Source organism: Bufo gargarizans, chromosome 5 (assembly GCF_014858855.1).
Source record: "Bufo gargarizans isolate SCDJY-AF-19 chromosome 5, ASM1485885v1, whole genome shotgun sequence".
Classification (NCBI taxonomy): Eukaryota; Metazoa; Chordata; class Amphibia; order Anura; family Bufonidae; genus Bufo; species Bufo gargarizans.
Genome location: NC_058084.1, coordinates 480,644,776 through 480,668,036, shown reverse-complemented (window position 1 = coordinate 480,668,036; position 23,261 = coordinate 480,644,776). Strand labels below are relative to the sequence as shown.

At 48.7% G+C, this 23,261-nt stretch overlaps 1 protein-coding gene across 4 annotated transcripts in view; it reads left to right on the top strand.

Moving 5' to 3' along the window:
• Positions 1-20,788, top strand: part of NBEAL2 (neurobeachin like 2) — a 101,426-nt gene extending 80,638 nt beyond the window's left edge. For all 4 annotated transcript variants that reach the window (XM_044295309.1, XM_044295307.1, XM_044295306.1 and 1 more), the window contains 23 exons: positions 3,171-3,328; positions 3,404-3,528; positions 3,606-3,723; positions 4,140-4,297; positions 4,585-4,718; positions 5,298-5,405; positions 5,691-5,786; positions 6,625-6,749; positions 7,326-7,466; positions 7,545-7,675; positions 8,926-9,035; positions 9,114-9,231; positions 9,334-9,431; positions 10,123-10,239; positions 10,338-10,427; positions 10,503-10,612; positions 10,814-10,986; positions 11,098-11,192; positions 11,279-11,395; positions 12,168-12,329; positions 12,440-12,588; positions 12,883-13,018; positions 18,183-20,788. In XM_044295309.1, coding sequence (XP_044151244.1) covers positions 3,171-3,328; positions 3,404-3,528; positions 3,606-3,723; positions 4,140-4,297; positions 4,585-4,718; positions 5,298-5,405; positions 5,691-5,786; positions 6,625-6,749; positions 7,326-7,466; positions 7,545-7,675; positions 8,926-9,035; positions 9,114-9,231; positions 9,334-9,431; positions 10,123-10,239; positions 10,338-10,427; positions 10,503-10,612; positions 10,814-10,986; positions 11,098-11,192; positions 11,279-11,395; positions 12,168-12,329; positions 12,440-12,588; positions 12,883-13,018; positions 18,183-18,284 — 2,871 coding nt within the window. In that variant the 3' untranslated portion in view covers positions 18,285-20,788. The remainder of the gene's footprint in view (positions 1-3,170; positions 3,329-3,403; positions 3,529-3,605; positions 3,724-4,139; positions 4,298-4,584; positions 4,719-5,297; positions 5,406-5,690; positions 5,787-6,624; positions 6,750-7,325; positions 7,467-7,544; positions 7,676-8,925; positions 9,036-9,113; positions 9,232-9,333; positions 9,432-10,122; positions 10,240-10,337; positions 10,428-10,502; positions 10,613-10,813; positions 10,987-11,097; positions 11,193-11,278; positions 11,396-12,167; positions 12,330-12,439; positions 12,589-12,882; positions 13,019-18,182) is intronic.
• Positions 20,789-23,261: the final 2,473 nt, after the last annotated feature.

Sequence of the window (23,261 nt, the reverse complement as noted above, 5' to 3'; positions counted from 1 at the left end):
AAATATGTGCGTATATTTTTTTGTTTTATCACTTGTATTTGTTATACCTTTCAGGGTCCATTCACACGTCCGTTGAATGGTTCTGCATCTGTTCCGCAATTATGCAGAAAGGGTGCGGACCCATTAATTTTCAATGGGGCCGGAAAAGGTGTGGACAGCACACCGGTCCGCAGCCCCGAACTTCTGGTCCGCGGCTCCGGAAAAAAATAGAGCATGTCCTATTCTTGTCCGCGATGTGCGGCGTCATTGTTTTGAAAAACACTACCGATGTCTGAATGGACCCTCATTTATATGTACTGTAATAAAAAATTACAATAAAAAGATAATTAAAAAGAAAAAAAATATTTTTTATTTTTCTACATTATACCATTCTGTTCCCTGGAATGGAGTCATCAAATGTTCTATTTCTTGAGTTTGCAAGTGTGTTTCAATAAAAGTTTTCCATTTTTTAAAGAAATTATGTTTGTTTTTTCTTTGTTATTTAGTGTCTCGTCTCCATACACATGATGTATTTCATGTCCCCTCTGTAGTTGTGGGGGTCGTCTGCTGTATCCAGGAGTTCTTTTGGCTACTAATAGTACGGAAGGGATTATTTGTGAGGTTTGATTTCTCCCGTCTTGTTCTTTGTAATGAAATCTGTACGATATCGGGTCTAGTGGTCTCATCGTGCTTCTATGTATTGTTGGATGTTTTGCCAGAAGTTTTGAATGTTCTTACACGTCCATAATCCGCACCGTAGGTCTGTGTTTGAGGACTTACATTTCGGACAGTTTGCTATTCTTTTTGGATTTTTATCATTTTTTGGGATGTTGAATCCTAGATATGCTTTATGCATTATTTTGAAGAAGGTTTCTTTCCATCTTTCGCGGTATGTAAATTTTTTGACTTTTGACCGTCCTCCTAATATAGAAATGTTGTAAGTTTTTATATAGGTTTGAAATTGATGGATGATTTTGATGTGTTTTCAGTAAAAGATCAAATGTTTTTGCAGCTTCTTTTCTTAGATTCTTTAATCTAGATTGGAGAAAAGAGGATATTTGTGTGTAGGCGAGGAACTGGTTATTTTTTAGGTTATATTTAATTTTTATTTCTTTTTTCTGTAAGCAATCTTTTGTCAGATTCATGCATTAGTTCACCCACTGTGTGAAGGGGGGGCGCTGTGTATGGCGGCATCGGGGGGGGTCACTGTGTATGGCGGCATCAGGGGGGGGGGGTGCGCTGTGTATGGCGGCATCGGGGGGGTGTGCTGTGTATGGCGGCATCGGGGGGGTGTATGGCGGCATCAGGGGGGGCGCTGTGTATGGCGGCTTCAGGGGGGCGCTGTGTATGGCGGCGTCGGGGGGGGGGGTATGCTGTGTATTGGGGCGTCGGGGGGGGGGGGGGGGGGGGGGGGTATGCTGTGTATTGGGGCGTCGGGGGGGGGGTATGCTGTGTATTGGGGCGTCGGGGGGGGGGGTATGCTGTGTATTGGGGCGTCGGGGGGGGTATGCTGTGTATGGTGGCGTCAGGGGGGGGGTATGCTGTGTATGGCGGCGTCGGGGGGGGGGGGTTGCTATGCTGTGTATGGCGGCGTCAGGGGGGGGCTGTCTATGGCAGCAGTGGTCTTATGTTTAGTGTATGATGTTGGTTAAATGTAAAATTGTCTACATTTATTTCTGCATGGGAGACTAGCAATGGTTTCCCTGCAGAAATATCCCCCTCATAACGTTATGTGGGCCTCTGCATTATATATGTGAATTGCCTCTGCTGTCAGCTGTAACATACAGCTGACAGTCTGTTTCAAACTGCAGACATAACCCCTTCAATGCCATGGTCCTTAGGGACCGCTGTATGGAAGAGGCTAAACATCGGGCTGCTGTTCTGCTGTGGCAGCTGCCCGATGTTGCCCCCCCCTCCTTCCCCCACCGTGTAGGATGGTCGTCCTCATCTCCATACAAGCAGTCATCCCCCTCCCCTTCAGGATGGCCGATGCTGCAACAAGCCCCCCCGCGCTGATGTCGGCCGTTTAACCCCTTCCATGCCATGGTCCTTAGGGACCGCTGCATGGAGGGGATAACCATCGGGCTGCTGCTTTGCTGTGGCAGCGGCCCCATGCTTGAAGAGTAAACTGAGGGAGGAAGATCCCTCCCCCATCGGGCCGCTGCGCTGCTGTGGCAGCATCCAGATGGTTACCATGGCAACCGGACACCTTCACAGGCATCCGGATTGCCATGGTATAGCTGAGCCTGATCAGGCTTACTGTGAATGGCAATACACTGCGGCACACTATACACTATACACAACTGTGAGTGAATCTCATAGAAGAGCATTTCTGAGAGCAAAGCCGATACCAGCAAATGAACAAGTGCAGTTTTCTTATGTGCTGCGTTACGGTAAGATACGGGGTTGTTGATTTTTAGTGCACAAAGGTGTCGATAGGCTTTAAATAGGAGTAAATTCTATATGGTTCCATAGTGGCATGTGTTTAGATCATAGATACGGTAGTTTGTGAGTTTTGGATTTCTTTCCGTGCTACCAGTGTGTCTCTTAGGACTATTGATCTTTATGGTCGCCAGTAGGTGTATTTTGTGTGTAAGAGACTTTTGAGATTTTCTGGAGCTATTAATGCTTCCTCTGAAGGAGTATTTGAATAGAGTCCTGTAGCCAGTCTAGAATGTGGCGTAAGTGATGTGTGGGGACACTGGTTTTAGATTTATGCCTTTCGGACACCAGGAGTGTTCACATTTGGGATTTTTTAGTTCTAATAACTCACTTTTTGATATGTTAATATAGAATCCTGCTATTTTACCCAAGTCTTGAATATGTGTCAGTTTGCTGTTGACTCTTGTGTTATCCTCCAGTCACATCCAGAGCCTCAGTCACAATACTGGGTGCCATTTGCAGTCTGTGAGTATTCATCCACCTCTTTGTCTCGTATAAATGACATTGTTTAGAGCGTCCTCTGCAATTTTTCCACTTCTGTAGAGATGGATCATCAGGGGGATACAAGGCCATTCAGGAAAACTGCTGAATTATGATTGCAGCTCTGGATGTGACTGGAGTATTACACATGAGATAACTTGGGATCAGTGCAAGTAACGAAAATAATTTACAATGATGTTAAAAAAAAAAAGTGCAAAACTTTATAAAGCTCTGGTTAACGGAGGTTTGTCGGGGTGTCCTGTGTACAGGAGCTGGTCCTGGAGCCCGTCCTGAAGAGGATCCGCACGGAGAACCAGCGCTATAATGGCGTCCTGAAGCAGGTTAACAGCAACCACAGCGCTGTGCTGAGGCAGTGGAGATCGCTCCTGCGTCTGCTGACCGCCCCCCGCGGAGCCTGGGCTGACCAGTAAGTGCTCTGGGGCTGGCAGAGGATCTCCGCTGACAGTTGGGGGTCTCCAGTAACCTGTCTCCCCTTTTGCAGGAGCCCTGCGGAGGTGAGGTGGAAGCTGTCCAGCGCTGAGACCTACTCCAGGATGAGGCTGAAGCTGGTGCCCAATTACCAGTTTGATGCGCACATCGAGGCCAGCGCCCTCCGCGACAACCTAGGTAAGGATCTCTGTGAGCCCGCTGCTCCCAGGTCACATGACCATCAGGACTGACATGGTCCCTGCTTCCTCCTGCAGGTGCCGACCCCAGCCATGCGCTGGCAGAGTCCTTTCCGCTCTCTGTGGCCAAGGAGGCGAAAGTGAATGAACAAGAGGACGACCAGCTGGCCGAAGAGGAGCTGCAGAATATCTCCCAGTGAGTGACCCCAGGAGCTTGCAATCTAATCCCCCTAACACTGACTGTATCACTCCATCATCCCTGACCCCAGGAACTCACAATCTAATCTCTGCAACACTAAATACTGAATGTATCACTCCCATCATCCCTGACCCTCAATCTAAACCCCCTAACATTAAAGGGGTTATCAGAGACTAAAAAATGCCATATGCCGGGCCCCTCACACTGAATATACTTACCTGGCTCCCCGCGCATCTCCTGGTCCCCGCACTGCCGCAGCTGCTTCTCCCCGTGCGCAGATGAAAACATCCGGGGGGTTGGGGGGGCACATGAATCGCCGGCAGGAGCAGTGGCACCAGTCTGTACCCCTAGTCTCGTCCCCTCCCCCTCTGTGTACGCTGCGTCCTCTGATTTCCGCGTCTCTTGTGCCGCAGTGTGGAGATCCCGCAGCCGAGCCAGAAGGAGAAGCTGGTGATCTCCGAGGACTGCGAGCTCATCACCATCGTGGCGGTCATCCCCGGGCGGCTAGAGGTCACCACGCAGCACATCTACTTCTATGATCTCACCAGCGACAAGGAGGAGACGGAGGAAGGTAAAGACGCCACGCTAGAGTGCGAGCTCTGCTGCCAACTGCAGGGACAGCATTGTCTCATGTAAAGTCAGCGACTAATGATAAATGAGGGAGCCGACATCCTGCCTGCTCCGCGTCCAGAGGTCACATGATATAATCACATGATCTTCAGAGCCTTATCATGTGTAGCCACTGGACAGGATGCTGGATGGATACCATCCATTCACTGACAGCAAGCAGGGATCCTGAAAAAAGGTGAGAAGTTGAAATACACAGTCCCATAGAAAGCTTTCTCCTCATCTCTCCAGGTATTGGCTATGACTTTAAGCGTCCGCTCTCCCAGCTCCGTGAAGTTCACCTGCGGCGGTATAATCTCCGGAGATCAGCCCTGGAATTCTTCTTCATTGACCAAGCCAATTACTTTATCAACTTTAAGAAGAAGGTAATGACATCACTCGTGACTTCCTGTGATTTCACCTCTAGGGGGAGTTCACCACATACAGATTATACAGCCACCACTAGAGGGAGCTCACTACAGACAGATTATACAGCCACCACTAGAGGGAGCTCACTACATACAGATTATACAGCCACCACTAGAGGGAGCTCACTACATACAGATTATACAGCCACCACTAGAGGGAGCTCACTACATACAGATTATACAACCACCACTAGGGGAGCTCACTACATACAGATTATACAGCCACCACTAGAGGGAGCTCACTACATACAGATTATAGTCACCACTGGAGGGAGCTCACTATATGTAGAATATATAGTCACCACTAGGGGGAGCTCACTATATGTAGAATATACAGTCACCACTAGGGGGAGCTCACTATATGTAGAATATACAGTCACCACTAGGGGGAGCTCACTATATGTAGAATATACAGTCACCACTAGGGGGAGCTCACTATATGTAGAATATACAGTCACCACTAGGGGGAGCTCACTCCTTCATGATTTTACTCTGCATCACACTTTTATTCTGTGTTCCCTTCCGTTCCTCTTTCAGGCCAGAAATGTGGTGTATTCCCGGATCCTGGGCTTGAACCCCCCCAACCAGTTTCTCTTGGGTAGACGTTCTCCACAGGAGCTGCTCCAGGCTTTAGGGCTGACCCAGGTACGTGGCACAGGAGCCAGATGGTAGTGGACCCCGTCCACTTCGCTATGAACCTGTCAAGTCATTCATAAATTGTTAACCCTTTTGCTGCTGGGACAATTTGCAAAATGTGAAAACAAAATGGTCGGAATGGACTTTCATCCTGTGTGCTGTGTCTATAGGCCCCTCTGTGGGCAATGGGGGTCCCAAGTATATGGCTCCCTGTGTGCTTTGTTTTGCAACCAGGAGTGCTGTCCTTGTACGGTGATTAACCCCTGACCTCCTGACATGTCCTTCTCTCTGCAGAAATGGGTGTGGAGGGAGATTTCTAACTTCGAGTACCTTATGCAGCTGAACACGATCGCCGGGAGAACATACAACGACCTCTCGCAGTATCCAGTGGTGAGTGCAGGGGATACAATCTGCAGAGCTGCATTCATAATTCTGCTGGATGAATCTGTCAGCAGACTCGCCCCTAAGGCCCCTTTCACACAAGCGAGTTTTCCGCTCGGGTGCAATGCGTGATGTGAATGTATAGCCCCCGCACTGAATCCTGACCCATTCATTTCAATGGGTCTGTGTACATCAGTTCTGCGTTGCTTGAAAATCGTAGCATATTCTGTTTTCTGAAGTCCCATAGAAGTGAATGGGGCTTCAGTGAAAAACGCATTGTATCCGCAAGTAAGTGCGGGTGCGATGCGTTTTTCACTGATGGTTGCTAAGAGATGTTGTTTGTAAACCTTCAGGTTTTTTTCACGCAAGTAAAAAACGCATCAAAACGCATTGCACCCACGTGGAAAAAATTAACAACTGAACGCAATCGCAGGCAAAACTGACCGAACTTGCTTGCAAAATGGTGCGAGTTTCACTGAACGCATCTGGAGACAATCCGTCACGCTCGTGTGAAAGAGGCCTAATGGATTAGATCACTGCTCTGCTCGTGTAGACACTACAGCAGGTTCTGACCCAACAGGGGACAACAAGATCTTGCATCCTGCAAGAGATGTAGCTTTGGATGTGATTGGAGAAGAGGATGGGTATACATAAGTGTCTCTTCTCTGTTTAATTGGAGCCAGCAGTATACTGAATCCAGCTGTGGATGTGATTGAGAAGAGGTTATGCTACCTAAGGGTCTTCTCAATTTCATTGGGAGTATTGGCAGTACTTCAAATGCAGCTTTGGATGTGATTGGAGAAGAGGATATGTTACAAGGGTCTTCTCTCTGTTTCATGTTTTCCAGTTTCCTTGGATTTTGAGAGATTACGTTTCTGAAACCCTGGACCTGAATAACCCGGAAGTTTTCCGCGACCTCTCCAAACCCATCGGGGTGGTGAATGAGCGCCATGCACGGGAGGTAAAAGAGAAGTAAGTCGTGAGTAGAAGCAAAAAAATCACAGAAAAAACTAAGATAAAAACATCCTGCACGATATGATACAAATGTGCGGATGTCCCCGGCCATATTATTGAAGAAAACCACAGAAATAAGATAATAATGCACTTAGTAAAGTAGATGCAAGCACTATATATGGACAAAGTCCTCACTCTGATATGATAATGTGTCGTGAGTAGAAGCCCCATCATTGCTGCAAGTGGGAATACCTAATCTGCTAAGTGACGCGCCCCCGTGGAGACTTTTGCACTGTCCTTGCAGCAGGTTGGGCCCACCACCATTACTGATGAATGCTCACAGTGACGTTACCTGTGATCAGCGTCTCCAGCCCTGTAAGGCCGCTGATCAGTGTGGCGCCACCTAGGGACAACATCTGTATAGTTCTGTCTATAGCTGGAGGGTTGGCGCTGTAGTTTCCCTGCAGGCGGGGGGATCAATAAGACACAGTATAAGATGAGTCCAGACACTGGCCACGTGAGCTGACAATCTGTAGGACAGGATGTGGAAGTGAACTGGCCGCCGCCATCATCTCCTCTTTCCCCCCCCCACAGGTACGAGAGCTTTGAAGACCCCACAGGCACAGTGGACAAGTTCCATTATGGCACCCACTACTCCAATGCGGCCGGAGTGATGCACTACATGATCCGCGTGGAGCCCTTCACTACGCTGCACATTCAGCTGCAGAGCGGCAGGTGGGGGAGGGGCCGGCGTCTGCCGTATTACAGGAGACATCTGCGTAGTTCCTGCTCATTCCTTTTTCCCCTTGTCAGGTTTGATTGCTCCGATCGGCAGTTTCACTCTATCCCCGCCGCCTGGCAGGCCCGCATGGAGAACCCCGTGGATGTCAAAGAGCTGATTCCCGAGTTTTTCTATTTTCCTGAATTCCTGGAGAATGAAAACGGTAGGCGGGGGAGGGGCGTCACTGATGCACAGCTGGGGGAGGGGCGTCTCTGATGCACAGCTGGGGGAGGGGCGTCTCTGATGCACAGCTGGGGGAGGGGCGCACGGGGACTGTAATGGTTACATGTTTGGGTTTGCATTACACCCAGGCCCTATCACCATAGGGTTCGGTGAAGATGTAGGCTCTGTGGGGGAGGGGGTATGGTAATATAGATGCAAAAATGTGACCCTGTAAGATTCAGTGGATTATTCAGGGGAGGGGTCAGTGTGGGACCCAGGGGAGGGGTCAGTGTGGGACCCAGGGGAGGGGTCAGTGTGGGACCCAGGGGAGGGGTCAGTGTGGGACCCAGGGGAGGGGGGGGGGGGTCAGTGTGGGACCCAGGGGAGGGGGGGGGGGGGTCAGTGTGGGACCCAGGGGAGGGGGGGGGGTCAGTGTGGGACCCAGGGGAGGGGGGGGGGGTCAGTGTGGGACCCAGGGGAGGGGGGGGGTCAGTGTGGGACCCAGGGGAGGGGGGGGGGTCAGTGTGGGACCCAGGGGAGGGGGGGGGGTCAGTGTGGGACCCAGGGGAGGGGGGGGGGGTCAGTGTGGGACCCAGGGAGGGGGGGGGGGTCAGTGTGGGACCCAGGGGAGGGGGGGGGGGTCAGTGTGGGACCCAGGGGAGGGGGAGTCGGGGTCAGTGTGGGACCCAGGGGAGGGGGGGGGGGGTCAGTGTGGGACCCAGGGGAGGGGGGGGTCAGTGTGGGACCCAGGGGAGGGGGGGTCAGTGTGGGACCCAGGGGAAGGGGGGTCAGTGTGGGACCCAGGGGAAGGGGGGTCAGTGTGGGACCCAGGGGAAGGGGGGTCAGTGTGGGACCCAGGGGAAGGGGGGTCAGTGTGGGACCCAGGGGAAGGGGGGTCAGTGTGGGACCCAGGGGAAGGGGGGTCAGTGTGGGACCCAGGGGAGGGGGGGTCAGTGTGGGACCCAGGGGAAGGGGGGTCAGTGTGGGACCCAGGGGAAGGGGGGTCAGTGTGGGACCCAGGGGAAGGGGGGTCAGTGTGGGACCCAGGGGAGGGGGGTCAGTGTGGGACCCAGGGGAAGGGGGGTCAGTGTGGGACCCAGGGGAAGGGGGGTCAGTGTGGGACCCAGGGGAGGGGGGGTCAGTGTGGGACCCAGGGGAGGGGGGGTCAGTGTGGGACCCAGGGGAGGGGGGGGTCAGTGTGGGACCCAGGGGAGGGGTCAGAATATCTGGTAACACCTTGGCTTCTTCTAGGGTTTGACCTCGGTTGTCTCCAGATCTCCAATGGTAAGGTGGATGACGTTGTGCTGCCGCGCTGGGCCTCGTCACGGGAGGACTTCATTCACAAGCACAGGCAGGCGCTGGTAGGTCCTTGCTGTGTGACGTCTTCACCATGTTTGTGTCGTATCGGGCGGCATATTAACGGGTGTGTCCTCTGCCAGGAATCGGAGTACGTTTCTGCGCATCTTCATGAATGGATAGATCTGATCTTCGGCTACAAGCAGAGGGGGGACGCAGCCGTGGAGGCGCTAAACGTGTTTTATTATTGCACATATGAGGGTGAGAGGATGGGAAGGGGGGGGTGGTCCGAGGGTGCGGGGATGTTGATGTCCTGTGATGCTTTCTGCAGCCCCCAGATCTCACATCTCTCTCCTTGCGCAGGTGTAGTAGACCTGGATGCCATTGCGGATGAGTTGGAGAGGAAGGCATTGGAGGGGATCATCGGTAACTTTGGGCAGACCCCCTGCCAGCTTCTCAAGGTATATATTATACACGGTATATGGCTGTTGTTGTATGCTAATTCTTAAATCTTCTCTGCAGGCCCCTCCCTTTTATTGAGGCCCCTCCCCTTGGCGTGCTGCATTTTTCAGATCTTGTTGAGTTGCTTTCCCTTTACCGTACTGGAAATCATCTCCACGTGACCTGCCCAGTAGCTAATCTAAATAAGCAGGACTGCAGTGTAAAGAATGGGGGAGAAATAAAGCAGCAGCCTCTGATAAGACTACATCAGACTCCAGTGGGCAATCCAGCTGGAGTCACTGATCAGAGCTGTGAGCTGCAGAGTCTTTATATACTAAGTTATTTTTAACACTGATTTACAGATTTATACTCTAGTTACAGCCAGAGCTGCATTCACAATTCTGCTGTACAGATGCCCCCCCCCCGACCCTGTATCTTTTTACACATTTGTAAAGATTAAGTAATCCATCTCTGTACAAACTTTGGCCCATAAGGACAAGAATAGGACATGTTCTATTTTTTTGCTGGGCAGTGCTCCGGAAATGCGGATGCGGAGAGCACATAGTGCATCTCTTCCGGCCCCATAGAGAATGAATGGGTCTGTTCCCGATATTGCGTAACAGATGCGGACCCATTTGTGGACGTGTGAATGGACCCCTAATACACTGGTCAATGCTTTTTACGAAGAAGCTTTCGTGTTGTTTCCTGTAGGAACCTCACCCACCGCGTCTGTCCGCTGAGAATGCCGCCAGGAGACTCTCCAGGATGGACACGTACTCGCCCAATCTGTTTGAGAAGTTATCTGAGCTGAAGTCGTTCTTTGTGGAGGTGAGGGATCGGGCACCGTCACATTCGGCAGTGTTATGGGGAGGGGTGTCATATGATGACGAAGCTTTCATTGATAATTCCATGTTTCCACCCCACAGGCTATGATGGAAGGAGTCCCTTTGGTGCAGGCTGTGGTCCCCAAAAACCAGGCTCATTCCTTCATGACTCAGGGGTCTCCAGATGTGCTGGTAGGTCATCAATGTGGACGTCAGACCTGCAGACTCTCCTTGCATTGATGACGCCCCCTCCCTCTCGTCTTGCAGGTTACAGTTAGTGCAAATGGTCTTCTGGGCACTCACGGCTGGCTGCCCTACGACAAGAACTTCTCCAATTACTTCAGCTTCACAAAGGACCCCACCGTCTCCAACGCCAAGTGAGTATCGCCCTGAACCCCCACATGGCACCACATGCAAAAGTGGATGGAGGTCCTGGGGTCAAGCCTTCAAGGGCACGTCCCGTCCAGCCCTTCTCCCAGATTTGACATGACAAGCCCATCCACTGGTTGGTTTGGTCCTTGCCCCCTACCCTTAGCCTAGCACTGTATACCAGCTGATGGCGGTCTCTTTTTGCCTAGGACACATCGCTTCCTCTGTGGCCCCTTTGCCCAGGGCGCTGAGTTGTCCTCTTCAATCCTGGCCGTGTCTCATGACGCAAAGCTTCTGTTCAGCGGTGGACACTGGGACAACAGCCTGCGGGTCACTGCCCTGAGCAGGGGGAAGGTCATTGGCCACATCATCCGGCACATTGGTATGACCTTCCTTGTACAGGACCATCACCTCTCTATGGGATCATGAGAACATTGGGGCGCCTCCATATCATAGTGAGTCTGACCTGTATCCATCTCTGTTTCGGGGGCAGATGTGGTGACGTGCCTGGCTCTGGACCTGTGTGGGATTTACCTCATTTCTGGATCTCGGGATACGACCTGCATGATCTGGGAGGTTCTGCAGCAGGTGAGACACCTTGTTCTTCTCCTCTTGGACTGCATTATGGGGTGCGGTACGTTGACAATGTTTTTTTTATTTTTTTTTCCGCCTAGGGTGGTCTTTCCTTAGGATTGTCTCCGAAGCCTGTGCAGGTCTTGTACGGTCATAACGACGAAGTGACGTGCGTGGCCATCAGCACGGAGCTGGACATGGCCGTCACCGGTTCTAAGGTTGGAGTCTTCCTCGTTCTTTTGCAGTTGCCTCCAGCTGTGGGGGAATTACAACTCCCAGCAGTGTTTGTTGGTCAGGGCTTGCTGGGAGGTGTAGTGTCACCATAGCTGGAGTCCGCAGTTCTGTTGTATCATGTGTGCCGCCACTCTGTGACTGGAAAGGAACATCCGGTCTTATGTCTCACCTGACAGCCTATAAAACACGTGTCGGCGACCTCCAGCACTACAACTCCCAGCATGCGCCTCTCACTTCTATGGGAGTTCAGAGTACAACTGAGCAAGTGTGCATGCTGGGAGTTGTAGTTTCACAGCAACTGGAGGGCTGGGGATACAATGGAAGAATTGATCATCACATAAGTCAATTTTTTAAGAAATTCTCTGTTTTCTGTCAGTGAATAGAGACTTTCTTATTTATCTCCAGAGTCTGAAACCCTATCCTGACCTAATATATCTCGTACCTGAGGGTTTGTTACATTGTTTCCAGTCTAGACAATCCCCTGTGAGCTGAACACATCTGCATCGCATATCTCCTTCCTTTCCCTTACAGTCTATCAGTTTGGAGTCCAGAAAGTTTAACTGGAGACTACATCCAACTGTAGCAAACCCTCAGCTGTGAGAAGTGTTGGATCAGAATAGGTTTTCAGCTTCTGGATGTGAAGATGAATGTTTCTAGTCACTGACAGCAAGAGGAGGTTGTGCAATTAAAGTCTATTAGAAAGTTGCAGGAATGTTGATGTAAACGATTGTGAATTGTAACATTGTCTTCCTGCAGGACGGGGCGGTCCTAGTGCACACTATCCGGCGGGGGCAGTTCATGAGGTGTATTAAGCCCCCCTGTGAGAGCTCTCTGCCCCTGACCATCTCCCACCTGGCTGTTGGCCTGGAGGGGCAGATAGTCTTCCAGAGCACGATTGAAGGCAGGAGCTCCCTGAAGGTGAGGACCCTCCTCGTGTCACCTTGCACCCAGCTTTCCCAGACTCCTGCTTTTTTCTACAATGTGATACCCCCCCCCATGTATCGCTGCTAACATCTTGTGGTTTTTAGGATAAGTTTGTGCTGCACCTCTACTCCGTCAATGGGAAGCACCTGTCCTCTGTGTGCCTGGAGGAGCAGGCCTCCGCCCTGTGCGTCACGCAAGACTACGTGGTCCTCGGCACCATGCAGTGCTCTCTGCAGATTCGGGACCTGCGGAGGTGAGAAGCACTGCACAGCCCAAGACTGGTCACACACCATCAGGATCATTTATTTATGTCTTGTACTCTAGTCACACCCTAAGCTGCGATTTGCTGCATCCTCACTATTTGATGCATGGCAGAAGATGTAATGATTAGAAGACGCATGTCTGTCGGCGTAGTCCTGACTGATTCCCGTTGGTGGTTAGCAGGATTATGAATGCAGCTCTGGATGGGACTACAGTATCAGACATGACTGATAACATAAATACATTTGTAGATGTGCACATTAATGGAATTGTTCTTTCTCTGCAGCCTTGGCCTGGCGGTCAGTCCACTGCCGATGAAGGTTCCTGTGCACTGTGTGTCCGTGACCAAAGAAAACAGCCACATCTTAGTGGGCCTGGACGACGGAAAACTGATTGTGGTGGGAGCTGGACAACCCCTGGAGGTCAGGACGTACTGAAAGTGTATATTACTGCATTACATAACTGACTCCACCAGCAGAATAGCGAGTGCAGCTCTGGGGTATAATACAGGATGTAACTCAGGACCAGTACAGGATAAGTAATGTATGTACACAGTGACTGCACCAGCAGAATAGTGAGTGCAGCTCTGGAGTATAATACAGGATGTAACTCAGGATCAGTACAGGATAAATAATGTATGTACACAGTGACTACACCAGCAGAATAGTGAGTGCAGCTCTGGAGTATAATACAGGATGTAACTCAGGATCAGTACAGGATAAGTAATGTATGTACACAGTGACTGCACCAGCAGAATAGTGAGTGCAGCTCTGGAGTATAATACAGGATGTAACTCAGGATCAGTACAGGATAAGTAATGTATGTACACAGTGACTACACCAGCAGAATAGTGAGTGCAGCTCTGGAGTATAATACAGGATGTAACTCAGGATCAGTACAGGATAAGTAATGTATGTACACAGTGACTACACCAGCAGAATAGTGAGTGCAGCTCTGGAGTATAATACAGGATGTAACTCAGGATCAGTACAGGATAAGTAATGTATGTACACAGTGACTGCACCAGCAGAATAGTGAGTACAGCTCTGGAGAATAATACAGGCTGTAACTCAGAATCAGTACAGGATAAGTAATGTATGTACACAGTGACTGCACCAGCAGAATAGTGAGTGCAGCTCTGGAGTATAATACAGGATGTAACTCAGGATCAGTACAGGATAAGTAATGTATGTACACAGTGACTGCACCAGCAGAATAGTGAGTGCAGCTCTGGAGTATAATACAGGATGTAACTCAGGATCAGTACAGGATAAGTAATGTATGTACACAGTGACTGCACCAGCAGAATAGTGAGTGCAGCTCTGGAGTATAATACAGGATGTAACTCAGAATCAGTACAGGATAAGTAATGTATGTACACAGTGACTGCACCAGCAGAATACAGGGAGTGCAGAATTATTAGGCAAGTTGTATTTTTGAGGATTAATTTTATTATTGAACAACAACCATGTTCTCAATGAACCCAAAAAACTCATTAATATCAAAGCTGAATATTTTTGGAAGTAGTTTTTAGTTTGTTTTTAGTTTTAGCTATTTTAGGGGGATATCTGTGTGTGCAGGTGACTATTACTGTGCATAATTATCAGGCAACTTAACAAAAAACAAATATATACCCATTTCAATTATTTATTTTTACCAGTGAAACCAATATAACATCTCAACATTCACAAATATACATTTCTGACATTCAAAAACAAAACAAAAACAAATCAGTGACCAATATAGCCACCTTTCTTTGCAAGGACACTCAATAGCCTGCCATCCATGGATTCTGTCAGTGTTTTGATCTGTTCACCATCAACATTGCGTGCAGCAGCAACCACAGCCTCCCAGACACTGTTCAGAGAGGTTTACTGTTTTCCCTCCTTGTAAATCTCACATTTGATGATGGACCACAGGTTCTCAATGGGGTTCAGATCAGGTGAACAAGGAGGCCATGTCATTAGATTTTCTTCTTTTATACCCTTTCTTGCCAGCCACGCTGTGGAGTACTTGGACGCGTGTGATGGAGCATTGTCCTGCATGAAAATCATGTTTTTCTTGAAGGATGCAGACTTCTTCCTGTACCACTGCTTGAAGAAGGTGTCTTCCAGAAACTGGCAGTAGGACTGGGAGTTGAGCTTGACTCCATCCTCAACCCGAAAAGGCCCCACAAGCTCATCTTTGATGATACCAGCCCAAACCAGTACTCTACCTCCACCTTGCTGGCGTCTGAGTCGGACTGGAGCTCTCTGCCCTTTACCAATCCAGCCACGGGCCCATCCATCTGGCCCATCAAGACTCACTCTCATTTCATCAGTCCATAAAACCTTAGAAAAATCAGTCTTGAGATATTTCTTGGCCCAGTCTTGACGTTTCAGCTTGTGTGTCTTGTTCAGTGGTGGTCGTCTTTCAGCCTTTCTTACCTTGGCCATGTCTCTGAGTATTGCACACCTTGTGCTTTTGGGCACTCCAGTGATGTTGCAGCTCTGAAATATGGCCAAACTGGTGGCAAGTGGCATCTTGGCAGCTGCACGCTTGACTTTTCTCAGTTCATGGGCAGTTATTTTGCGCCTTGGTTTTTCCACACGCTTCTTGCGACCCTGTTGACTATTTTGAATGAAACGCTTGATTGTTCGATGATCGCGCTTCAGAAGCTTTGCAATGTTAAGAGTGCTGCATCCCTCTGCAAGATATCTCACTATTTTTGACTTTTCTGAGCCTGTCAAGTCCTTCTTTTGACCCATTTTGCCAAAGGAAAGGAAGTTGCCTAATAATTATGCACACCTGATATAGGGTGTTGATGTCATTAGACCACACCCCTTCTCATTACAGAGATGCACATCACCTAATATGCTTAATTGGTAGTAGGCTTTCGAGCCTATACAGCTTGGAGTAAGACAACATGCAGAAAGAGGATGATGTGGTCAAAATACTCATTTGCCTAATAATTCTGCACTCCCTGTAGTGAGTGCAGCTCTGGAGTATAATACAGGATGTAACTGAGGATCAGTACAGGATAAGTAATGTATGTACACAGTGACTGCACCAGCAGAATAGTGAGTGCAGCTCTGGAGTATAATACAGGATGTAACTCAGGATCAGTACAGTATAAGTAATGTATGTACACAGTGACTGCACCAGCAGAATAGTGAGTGCAGCTCTGGAGTATAATACAGGATGTAACTCAGGATCAGTACAGGATAAGTAATGTATGTACACAGTGACTGCACCAGCAGAATAGTGAGTGCAGCTCTGGAGTATAATACAGGATGTAACTCAGGATCAGTACAGGATAAGTAATGTATGTACACAGTGACTGCACCAGCAGAATAGTGAGTGCAGCTCTGGGGTATAATACAGGATGTAACTCAGGATCAGTACAGGATAAGTAATGTATGTACACAGTGACTGCACCAGCAGAATAGTGAGTGCAGCTCTGGAGAATAATACAGGATGTAACTCAGGATCAGTACAGGATAAGTAATGTATGTACACAGTGACTGCACCAGCAGAATAGTGAGTGCAGCTCTGGAGTATAATACAGGATGTAACTCAGGATCAGTACAGGATAAGTAATGTATGTACACAGTGACTGCACCAGCAGAATAGTGAGTGCAGCTCTGGAGTATAATACAGGATGTAACTCAGGATCGGTACAGGATAAGTAATGTATGTACACAGTGACTGCACCAGCAGAATAGCGAGTGCAGCTCTGGAGTATAATACAGGATGTAACTCAGGATCAGTCCAGGATAAGTAATGTATGTACTAGGGCTGCACGATAAATCGAAAAAATAATCGAATCGCGATAATCGGCAAATGCGATATGGCGATTTGGCCGACCGGAAAATGCCGCGATTATATATAAAGGGGCCCCGCGCACATAACTTCCTTTTGCGTGTAAAGTGTTTTACTAGTGTGTGTGGGTGAAACAATCTCTCTCCTAACAGGTCCAGCCTCTGTACTCACTATGAATGCAATGCTCTGCAGCGAGCGGCAGCGAGGTGGCCGGCTGGCGCGTGACTGATGTCACTTAGTAACGCTCCTCCCACTTCAGGAAGCAGGAGCGTTACTAAGTGACGTCAGTCACGCGCCCGCCGGCCGGCCACCTTGCTGCCGCTCGCTGCAGAGCATTGCATTCATAGTGAGTACAGAGGCCGGACCTGTTAGGAGAGAGATTGTGTCACCCACACACACACTAGTGAAACACTTTACATGCAAAAGGAAGTTATGTGCCCAGTTTAGGACATGAGGGGGACCAGCATAAGATGCTATATGTCTTAAGCTGGCCCCCTCATGGCCCTATGTGTCCTCCACACATCCCCTATAACAGTGCCATCCACAGGTCCTCCACAGATCCCCCATATAACAGCGCCCTCCACAGATCCCCCATATAACAGCGTCCTCCACAGATCCCCCATATAACAGCGCCCTCCACAGATCCCCCATATAACAGCGCCCTCCACAGATCCCCCATATAACAGCGCCCTCCACAGATCCCCCATATAACAGCGCCCTCCACAGATCCCCCATATAACAGCGCCCTCCACAGATCCCCCATATAACAGCGTCCTCCACAGATCCCCCATATAACAGCGTCCTCCACTGATCCCCCATATAACAGCGCCCTCCACAGATCCCCCATATAACAGCGTCCTCCACAGATCCCCCATATAACAGCGTCCTCCACAGATCCCCCATATAACAGCGTCCTCCACAGATCCCCCATATAACAGCGTCCTCCACTGATCCCCCATATAACAGCGTCCTCCACTGATCCCCCATATAACAGCGTCCTCCACTGATCCCCCATATAACAGCGTCCTCCACTGATCCCCCATATAACAGCGTCCTCCACTGATCCCCCATATAACAGCGTCCTCCACTGATCCCCCATATAACAGCGTCCTCCACTGATCCCCCATATAACAGCATCCTCCACTGATCCCCCATATACTGTAACAGCGCCCTCCACAGATCCCCCACAACACAGCGTCCTCCACAGATCCCCCATATAACAGCGTCCTCCACAGATCCCCCATATGACGGCGTCCTCCACAGATCCCCCATATGACGGCGTCCTCCACAGATCCCCCATATGACGGCGTCCTCCACAGATCCCCCATATGACGGCGTCCTCCACAGATCCCAGACGGCTCATATGGGAAAATCCAAGCAAATTGCCCTAATCGCAATCGCACAAAATTCCCATATCGTGCAGCCCTAGTATGTACACAGTGACTGTACCAGCAGAATAGTGAGTGCAGCTCTGGAGCATAATACAGGATGTAAGTCAGATCTGGATCAGTACAGGATAAGTAATGTATGTACACAGTGACTGCACCAGCAGAATAGTGAGTGCAGCTCTGGAGTATAATACAGGATAAGTAATGTAATGTATGTATACAGTGACTGCACCAGCAGAATACTGAGTTCAGCTCTGGAGTATAATACAGGATAAGTAATGTAATGTATGTACACAGTGACTGCACCAGCAGAATAGTGAGTGCAGCTCTGGAGTATAACACAGTATATGCGTTTGTACAATTAAGTTGCTCATGAACTTGAGCCTTTCTTTTGTAGGTGAGGACAGGACAATTCACCAGGAAACTCTGGGGCTCCACTCGACGCATTTCGCAAGTGTCTTCTGGAGAGACTGAGTACAGACCAACTGAATCCAAGTGAGAAAAGACTGAGTGATGATGTGAAGACCTCAAGTGCCTGACAGGAACCCTGTTTTGACGAGAAACGACGCCCTGGTTCTTGTCCTGGAAGTCGGATGTGGAACCTTCTTGGTTGGTCGTGACATCCATTTTCTGCCACAATTATTATGGTCGATATCTGGATCATGTCCAGGTCTTCTCCTTCCTACAAGCAATAACATGGGATCTAATCACTCCGTGTGGAGACCACTTGCACCTTCTTACAGACTGGCTGCCTTAAAGGGGAAGTGGCAGTTTGTGTGTCTTGGGTTATAATATAATGAAGATACGAAAGAGTCAGATTTCTACGTTTTACTATCGGGCGTGGCTGACACAAGAGCCGCACGCCAATGAGGACGAGGCCACTGCCGCTGCTCTGTGGACTTTAGGGGGCGCCACATCCGCATTCTGCTGCCGTTTTATCAAGCTCCTCTATTTTTATTGACTTTTGTAGTAAACACTGTAACAGATTTTACAGAAGGACGGAGCGGACATTGCACTTAATCCCCTGGATCTGTGTCTTCTCCTGGTCCGGCGCTGGTCGCTGCGACACGTTACGGTCTCTTTCCTGCTGAGCTCACGCATTTCGCAGCATTCTGAGCACGTTACAGCATTTCCTTCCTGTTACTGAGATTCGTTCCAAGATTTTTGTGTCCCCCCCCCCAAATATGAGATTTTTTTGCTCTTTATGGACCAGAGGGCAGGACGTGCAATGCGCTGGGCAGGGGAGGGCGCTGTGGGTTCATTTAATTGTTTACGGTTTATTGTGCAGGTTTCATGGCTTTCGTGTCATTTAAGACTGTGGTTGTAGGTCACTGATCTGGGCCCAAGATGTGAAAGATTTGTATTCTGTACGGTGACTACTGCTCTGTGGTGGGTTATGGGCTCTGGTTTCTAGGGTCTTTACTTCTATTTGCACTAATTTCCCAAAATTCATGTTGCTATGTGATTCAACCGTTGCCGTTTTCTACTGATTTTATATAATATGTCCAACGGAGTATATATATATATGCATATCGAGACTATATGGCTTGTTATGGGTGGATCTCATATTGTATGTACCAGGTCTTATTCCAGGGAAAATTGCCTATGTTTTTTTTGGTGTGGGAATGAGAATTTTGGGAATTTTATTAATAAGATTTTTGAAACATTTTTGAATCCTGATGCAGGACATTTCTTTCTGAATTTAGGGAGGATATGACGCCGATCCTGTAATGTTACGATGATCACCCTCGTATATATATATATTTTTTTTTTATAGATCTCTTTTCTACTCCTTGTGCAATAAGCGTTTCATTGATTTAAAAAGTTGAGGGCAAAAATTATAAGTTTCTTATAAAAAAAAAAAACTGGGCAACTGGCAGGAAGACTGCTTCCTATATGAAAAGTGATGAGCTAGAACTTTTAACCCTTATGTACTGTAACCTTATGTATGATGGGGTAATACCGCTACCTTATACTGAGATGGTCCTGTACCAGGAGTGCAGTCATTGATGTCAGGCCTTGCTGGTGGTGAAGGAGGATCATACAGTATTTTGGCTTTACTATGCCCATGACTGGAATGTTTCCCCCTTCCAGTGATTATAGTTTGTGAATCCTGAGGCCGGTGGGCATTCTGAGGTGAATTCCTCTGTTACTGTAGCTCATTCTGCTTATAGATCTGAATTGTTACTTCAGTGTATGGCCTTATAGTTGATACACAGAGGGGACCGCAATGGGGGCTGCACACACGCCACGCTTAGCATTCCATTAAACAGTGACTACAATGATTACTCACTGATAAATCTGTTGGGTACTAATGCTCAAGGTCATGTCACCTGCTTGTTTGGGGTACAGTCCCTGTAATTTTGCACGGTACAAATTATTTTGTTAAAGTTGTGCAGTTTCCTCTCCTCGCTGTCCCACTTATAATTGGTAATCATGAAGGTCGTGCACTATTTCTTTTGTGGGCGCAGCTTAAATATTGAGACAGTTGAAGACATCTTGTTAATGGCCCGGTTTCTGTGCCCACTCCTGTACCCCGCTTTCAGAAGGTGTGGAGATTATAAAGAGGTCAGTAATTATAGGATTTCTGGTACCGCATTGTGCCTGGGGCTCCTTGGCCTCTTATTGGACATTAGAGGCGATATAACCGTTACTTAGGACATGTTACATTTCTGTATCACGGAGGCGCATTGCTTCTGTATGGTGTTCATTATATTGTTCCGTCTGATATTGGGGACGCCTCCCCCAATCACATGCACAATAGGGACCAATGGGCCAGCGCTTCCTGTCTGAGCTCGGTGCCCATCATGGACATCATTTGGTATATTGGGGGTCACCCCTTCCTCACTCTAGAGGTAACTGGGGGAACCCCCTCCTGTTTCTTGCAAAGATCAAGCACAATGAATGAATGTTGCCTTAAACTTGAATCTGTTGGCGCAGTCCCTGACCTGTAGCTGTAATGTGGACGATAAAGATTGTGTTTTAAAAAAAAATCTATTTACATCCTGTGTCCTGTGTTTTATGCCTGTGATCCCCAGCTGTTACTAAACTACTACTCCCATCATGCCCTGTGCCTTTACCATGGGGTGTGGAAGGGTTGAGTTGACTTCTTCGACTTGTGATGGGAAAGAGGGACATAAATGCCTGTGGCGAGGTCTGGAGGAGGAAGAAGCTTGTGACAGCCGTATGGCCTGTGTGACGTGCCCACAACATGTGAAAAAGCCCATGAGCTTTCTAATCCGTGTCCCTGTCCTAAAAACAGCTCCTAACCATAGTCCGCAAGGTCTATATCCCCCTAACTGTCCTAACCCCCCTCACTACCAAGCCTCTTCCCTTAATTTCCAGGCCACCCCATCCTCATCTACCATGGGCCTCTTTCACACGGGCGTTCCGGATTTGCTCCAGATGCCTTGCGTGTGCATTGCGGGAAAACCGTGCGAGTAGGCACCCAATTGTAGACTGCGATTGCGTTCCGGTGTACATTTTTTTTCCACGCGAGTGCAATACACTTTGCACGCACGTGAGAAAAAATGGAATAGGATACCCAGACTCGAACCTGGATTTCTTCACTGAAGTTCGGGTTTGGGTTACGTGTTCTATTCATTTTATTATTTTCCCTTATAACATGGATATAAAGGAAAATAATAGCATTCTGAATACAGAATGTTTACTAAAATGTGTCATAAGGGGTTAAAAAAAAAAAAATGAACTCACCTGATCCACTTGTTCGCGCAGCCGGCATCGTCTTCTTTTCAGAACTCGCAAAAGGACCTTTGATGACGTAATTGCGCTCACCGCAGTGACGTCAGGTCCTGCTGAATGAAGATTACGTCATCAAAGGTCCTTTTGCAGGTCCTGAAAGATGAAGAAAGAAGACATGCGAACAAGAGGATGAGGCGAGTAAAAATATATATTTTTTTTAACCCCTCAAGCCACATCTTAGTAAGCATTCTGTATTAGGAATGATATTATGTTCCTTATAAACCATGTTATAAGTGAAAATAATTCAGTAAATTGACTTATATCAATTTACTAACATCATCTCTTAGCAACCATGCGTGAAAATCGCACCGCATCCGCACTTGCTATGCGATTTTTCACGCATCCCCATTAATTTCTATGGGGCCTGCGTTGCGTGAAAAACGCAGAATATAGAGCATGCTGCGATTTTTACGCAATGCACAAGTGATGCGTGAAAATCACCACTTATCTGCACAGCCCCATTGAAGTGAATGGGTCCGGATTCAGTGCGGGTGCAATGCGTTCACCTCACACATTGCACCCGCGCAGAAAACTCGCCCGAGTGAAAGGGGCCTTACTTTATAGCTAAACCCCCATTTAGCCACTAACCTCATTTGTCCAATGTACTCCAACCATCACCCACCACCTGACATTACTAGAATTGCCCCTACTGCCCCCATGGTGCCCCAACCCCAAAATAAATAGTTTGAGAAGCTGTGGTTTAGACCCATCAACTATCTGAACAGTATTAGGCACTAGGGGGCAGTATACAACCATCAATAGCAAGGTATAAAATGCATTACCCCTTCATCCACCAGGGGGCAGTGTAGACCAATTCCGTCCTTTCTGTTGTGCTCCTTCATGAGTCCATAAGGGCTCCGTACCCGCAATGCACGGGCGCCGGCCATGTGAATCCCATGTTGCGGTGCTGACCAGTTGATTCGAATAGGTCCGTGATCTGCAAAATACGGCAAGAAAGAACAGGTCTTATCTTTAACTGTATGTTACGGATCGTGGACCCATTAAAGTGAGTGGGTTCGCATCCGCAGCACGGAGTGCACGCGGCCAGTGCCGGTATATTAAGGGGTTCCGTGATCCGTGTCCGTTTTTGTTTCCGTGTGTCTTCCTTTATTTTTGGAGGATCTCCAGACATGAAGGAAAGTAAAAAAAAAATATAAGTCAAGTTTGCCATGCAAATGATAGGAAAAAAACAGACGCGGACGCGGATGACAATCTTGTGTGCCTCCGTGTTTTTTCACAGACCCATTGACTCGAATGGGTCCGCGAACCGTTGTACGTGAAAAAAATAGGACCGGTCATATTTTTTTCACGAACTGGAAACACTGATCACGGACGCGGATGACAAACTGCATTAGCCGAGTTTTCCACGGACCCATTAAAAGTCAATGGGTCCGCAGAAAATCACGGAAAATTGAACAACGGACACGGGACACAACAACGGTCGTGTGCATGAGGCCTTACACATACAAAAAAAAAAAAAAAACTACTCTGAGACTGCTCCGACCCCGCCGTCTTCCGGCATGCATCGTGGTTTTGCGTCATCCCGTCAACCCGCGAGATCACGGGTCTGGATCACGGCAAGAAAGCAGCGCCAGATGGGTAGAGGTGGGGCGTAAGTTACTAACTGCGAGTGCGCAGTGCTGCGCGGCCGGCCAGGCACAGAGGCCGGGGCCTGACCGCCTATTTACCATTTAAAATCACTAACCCCCTGCCC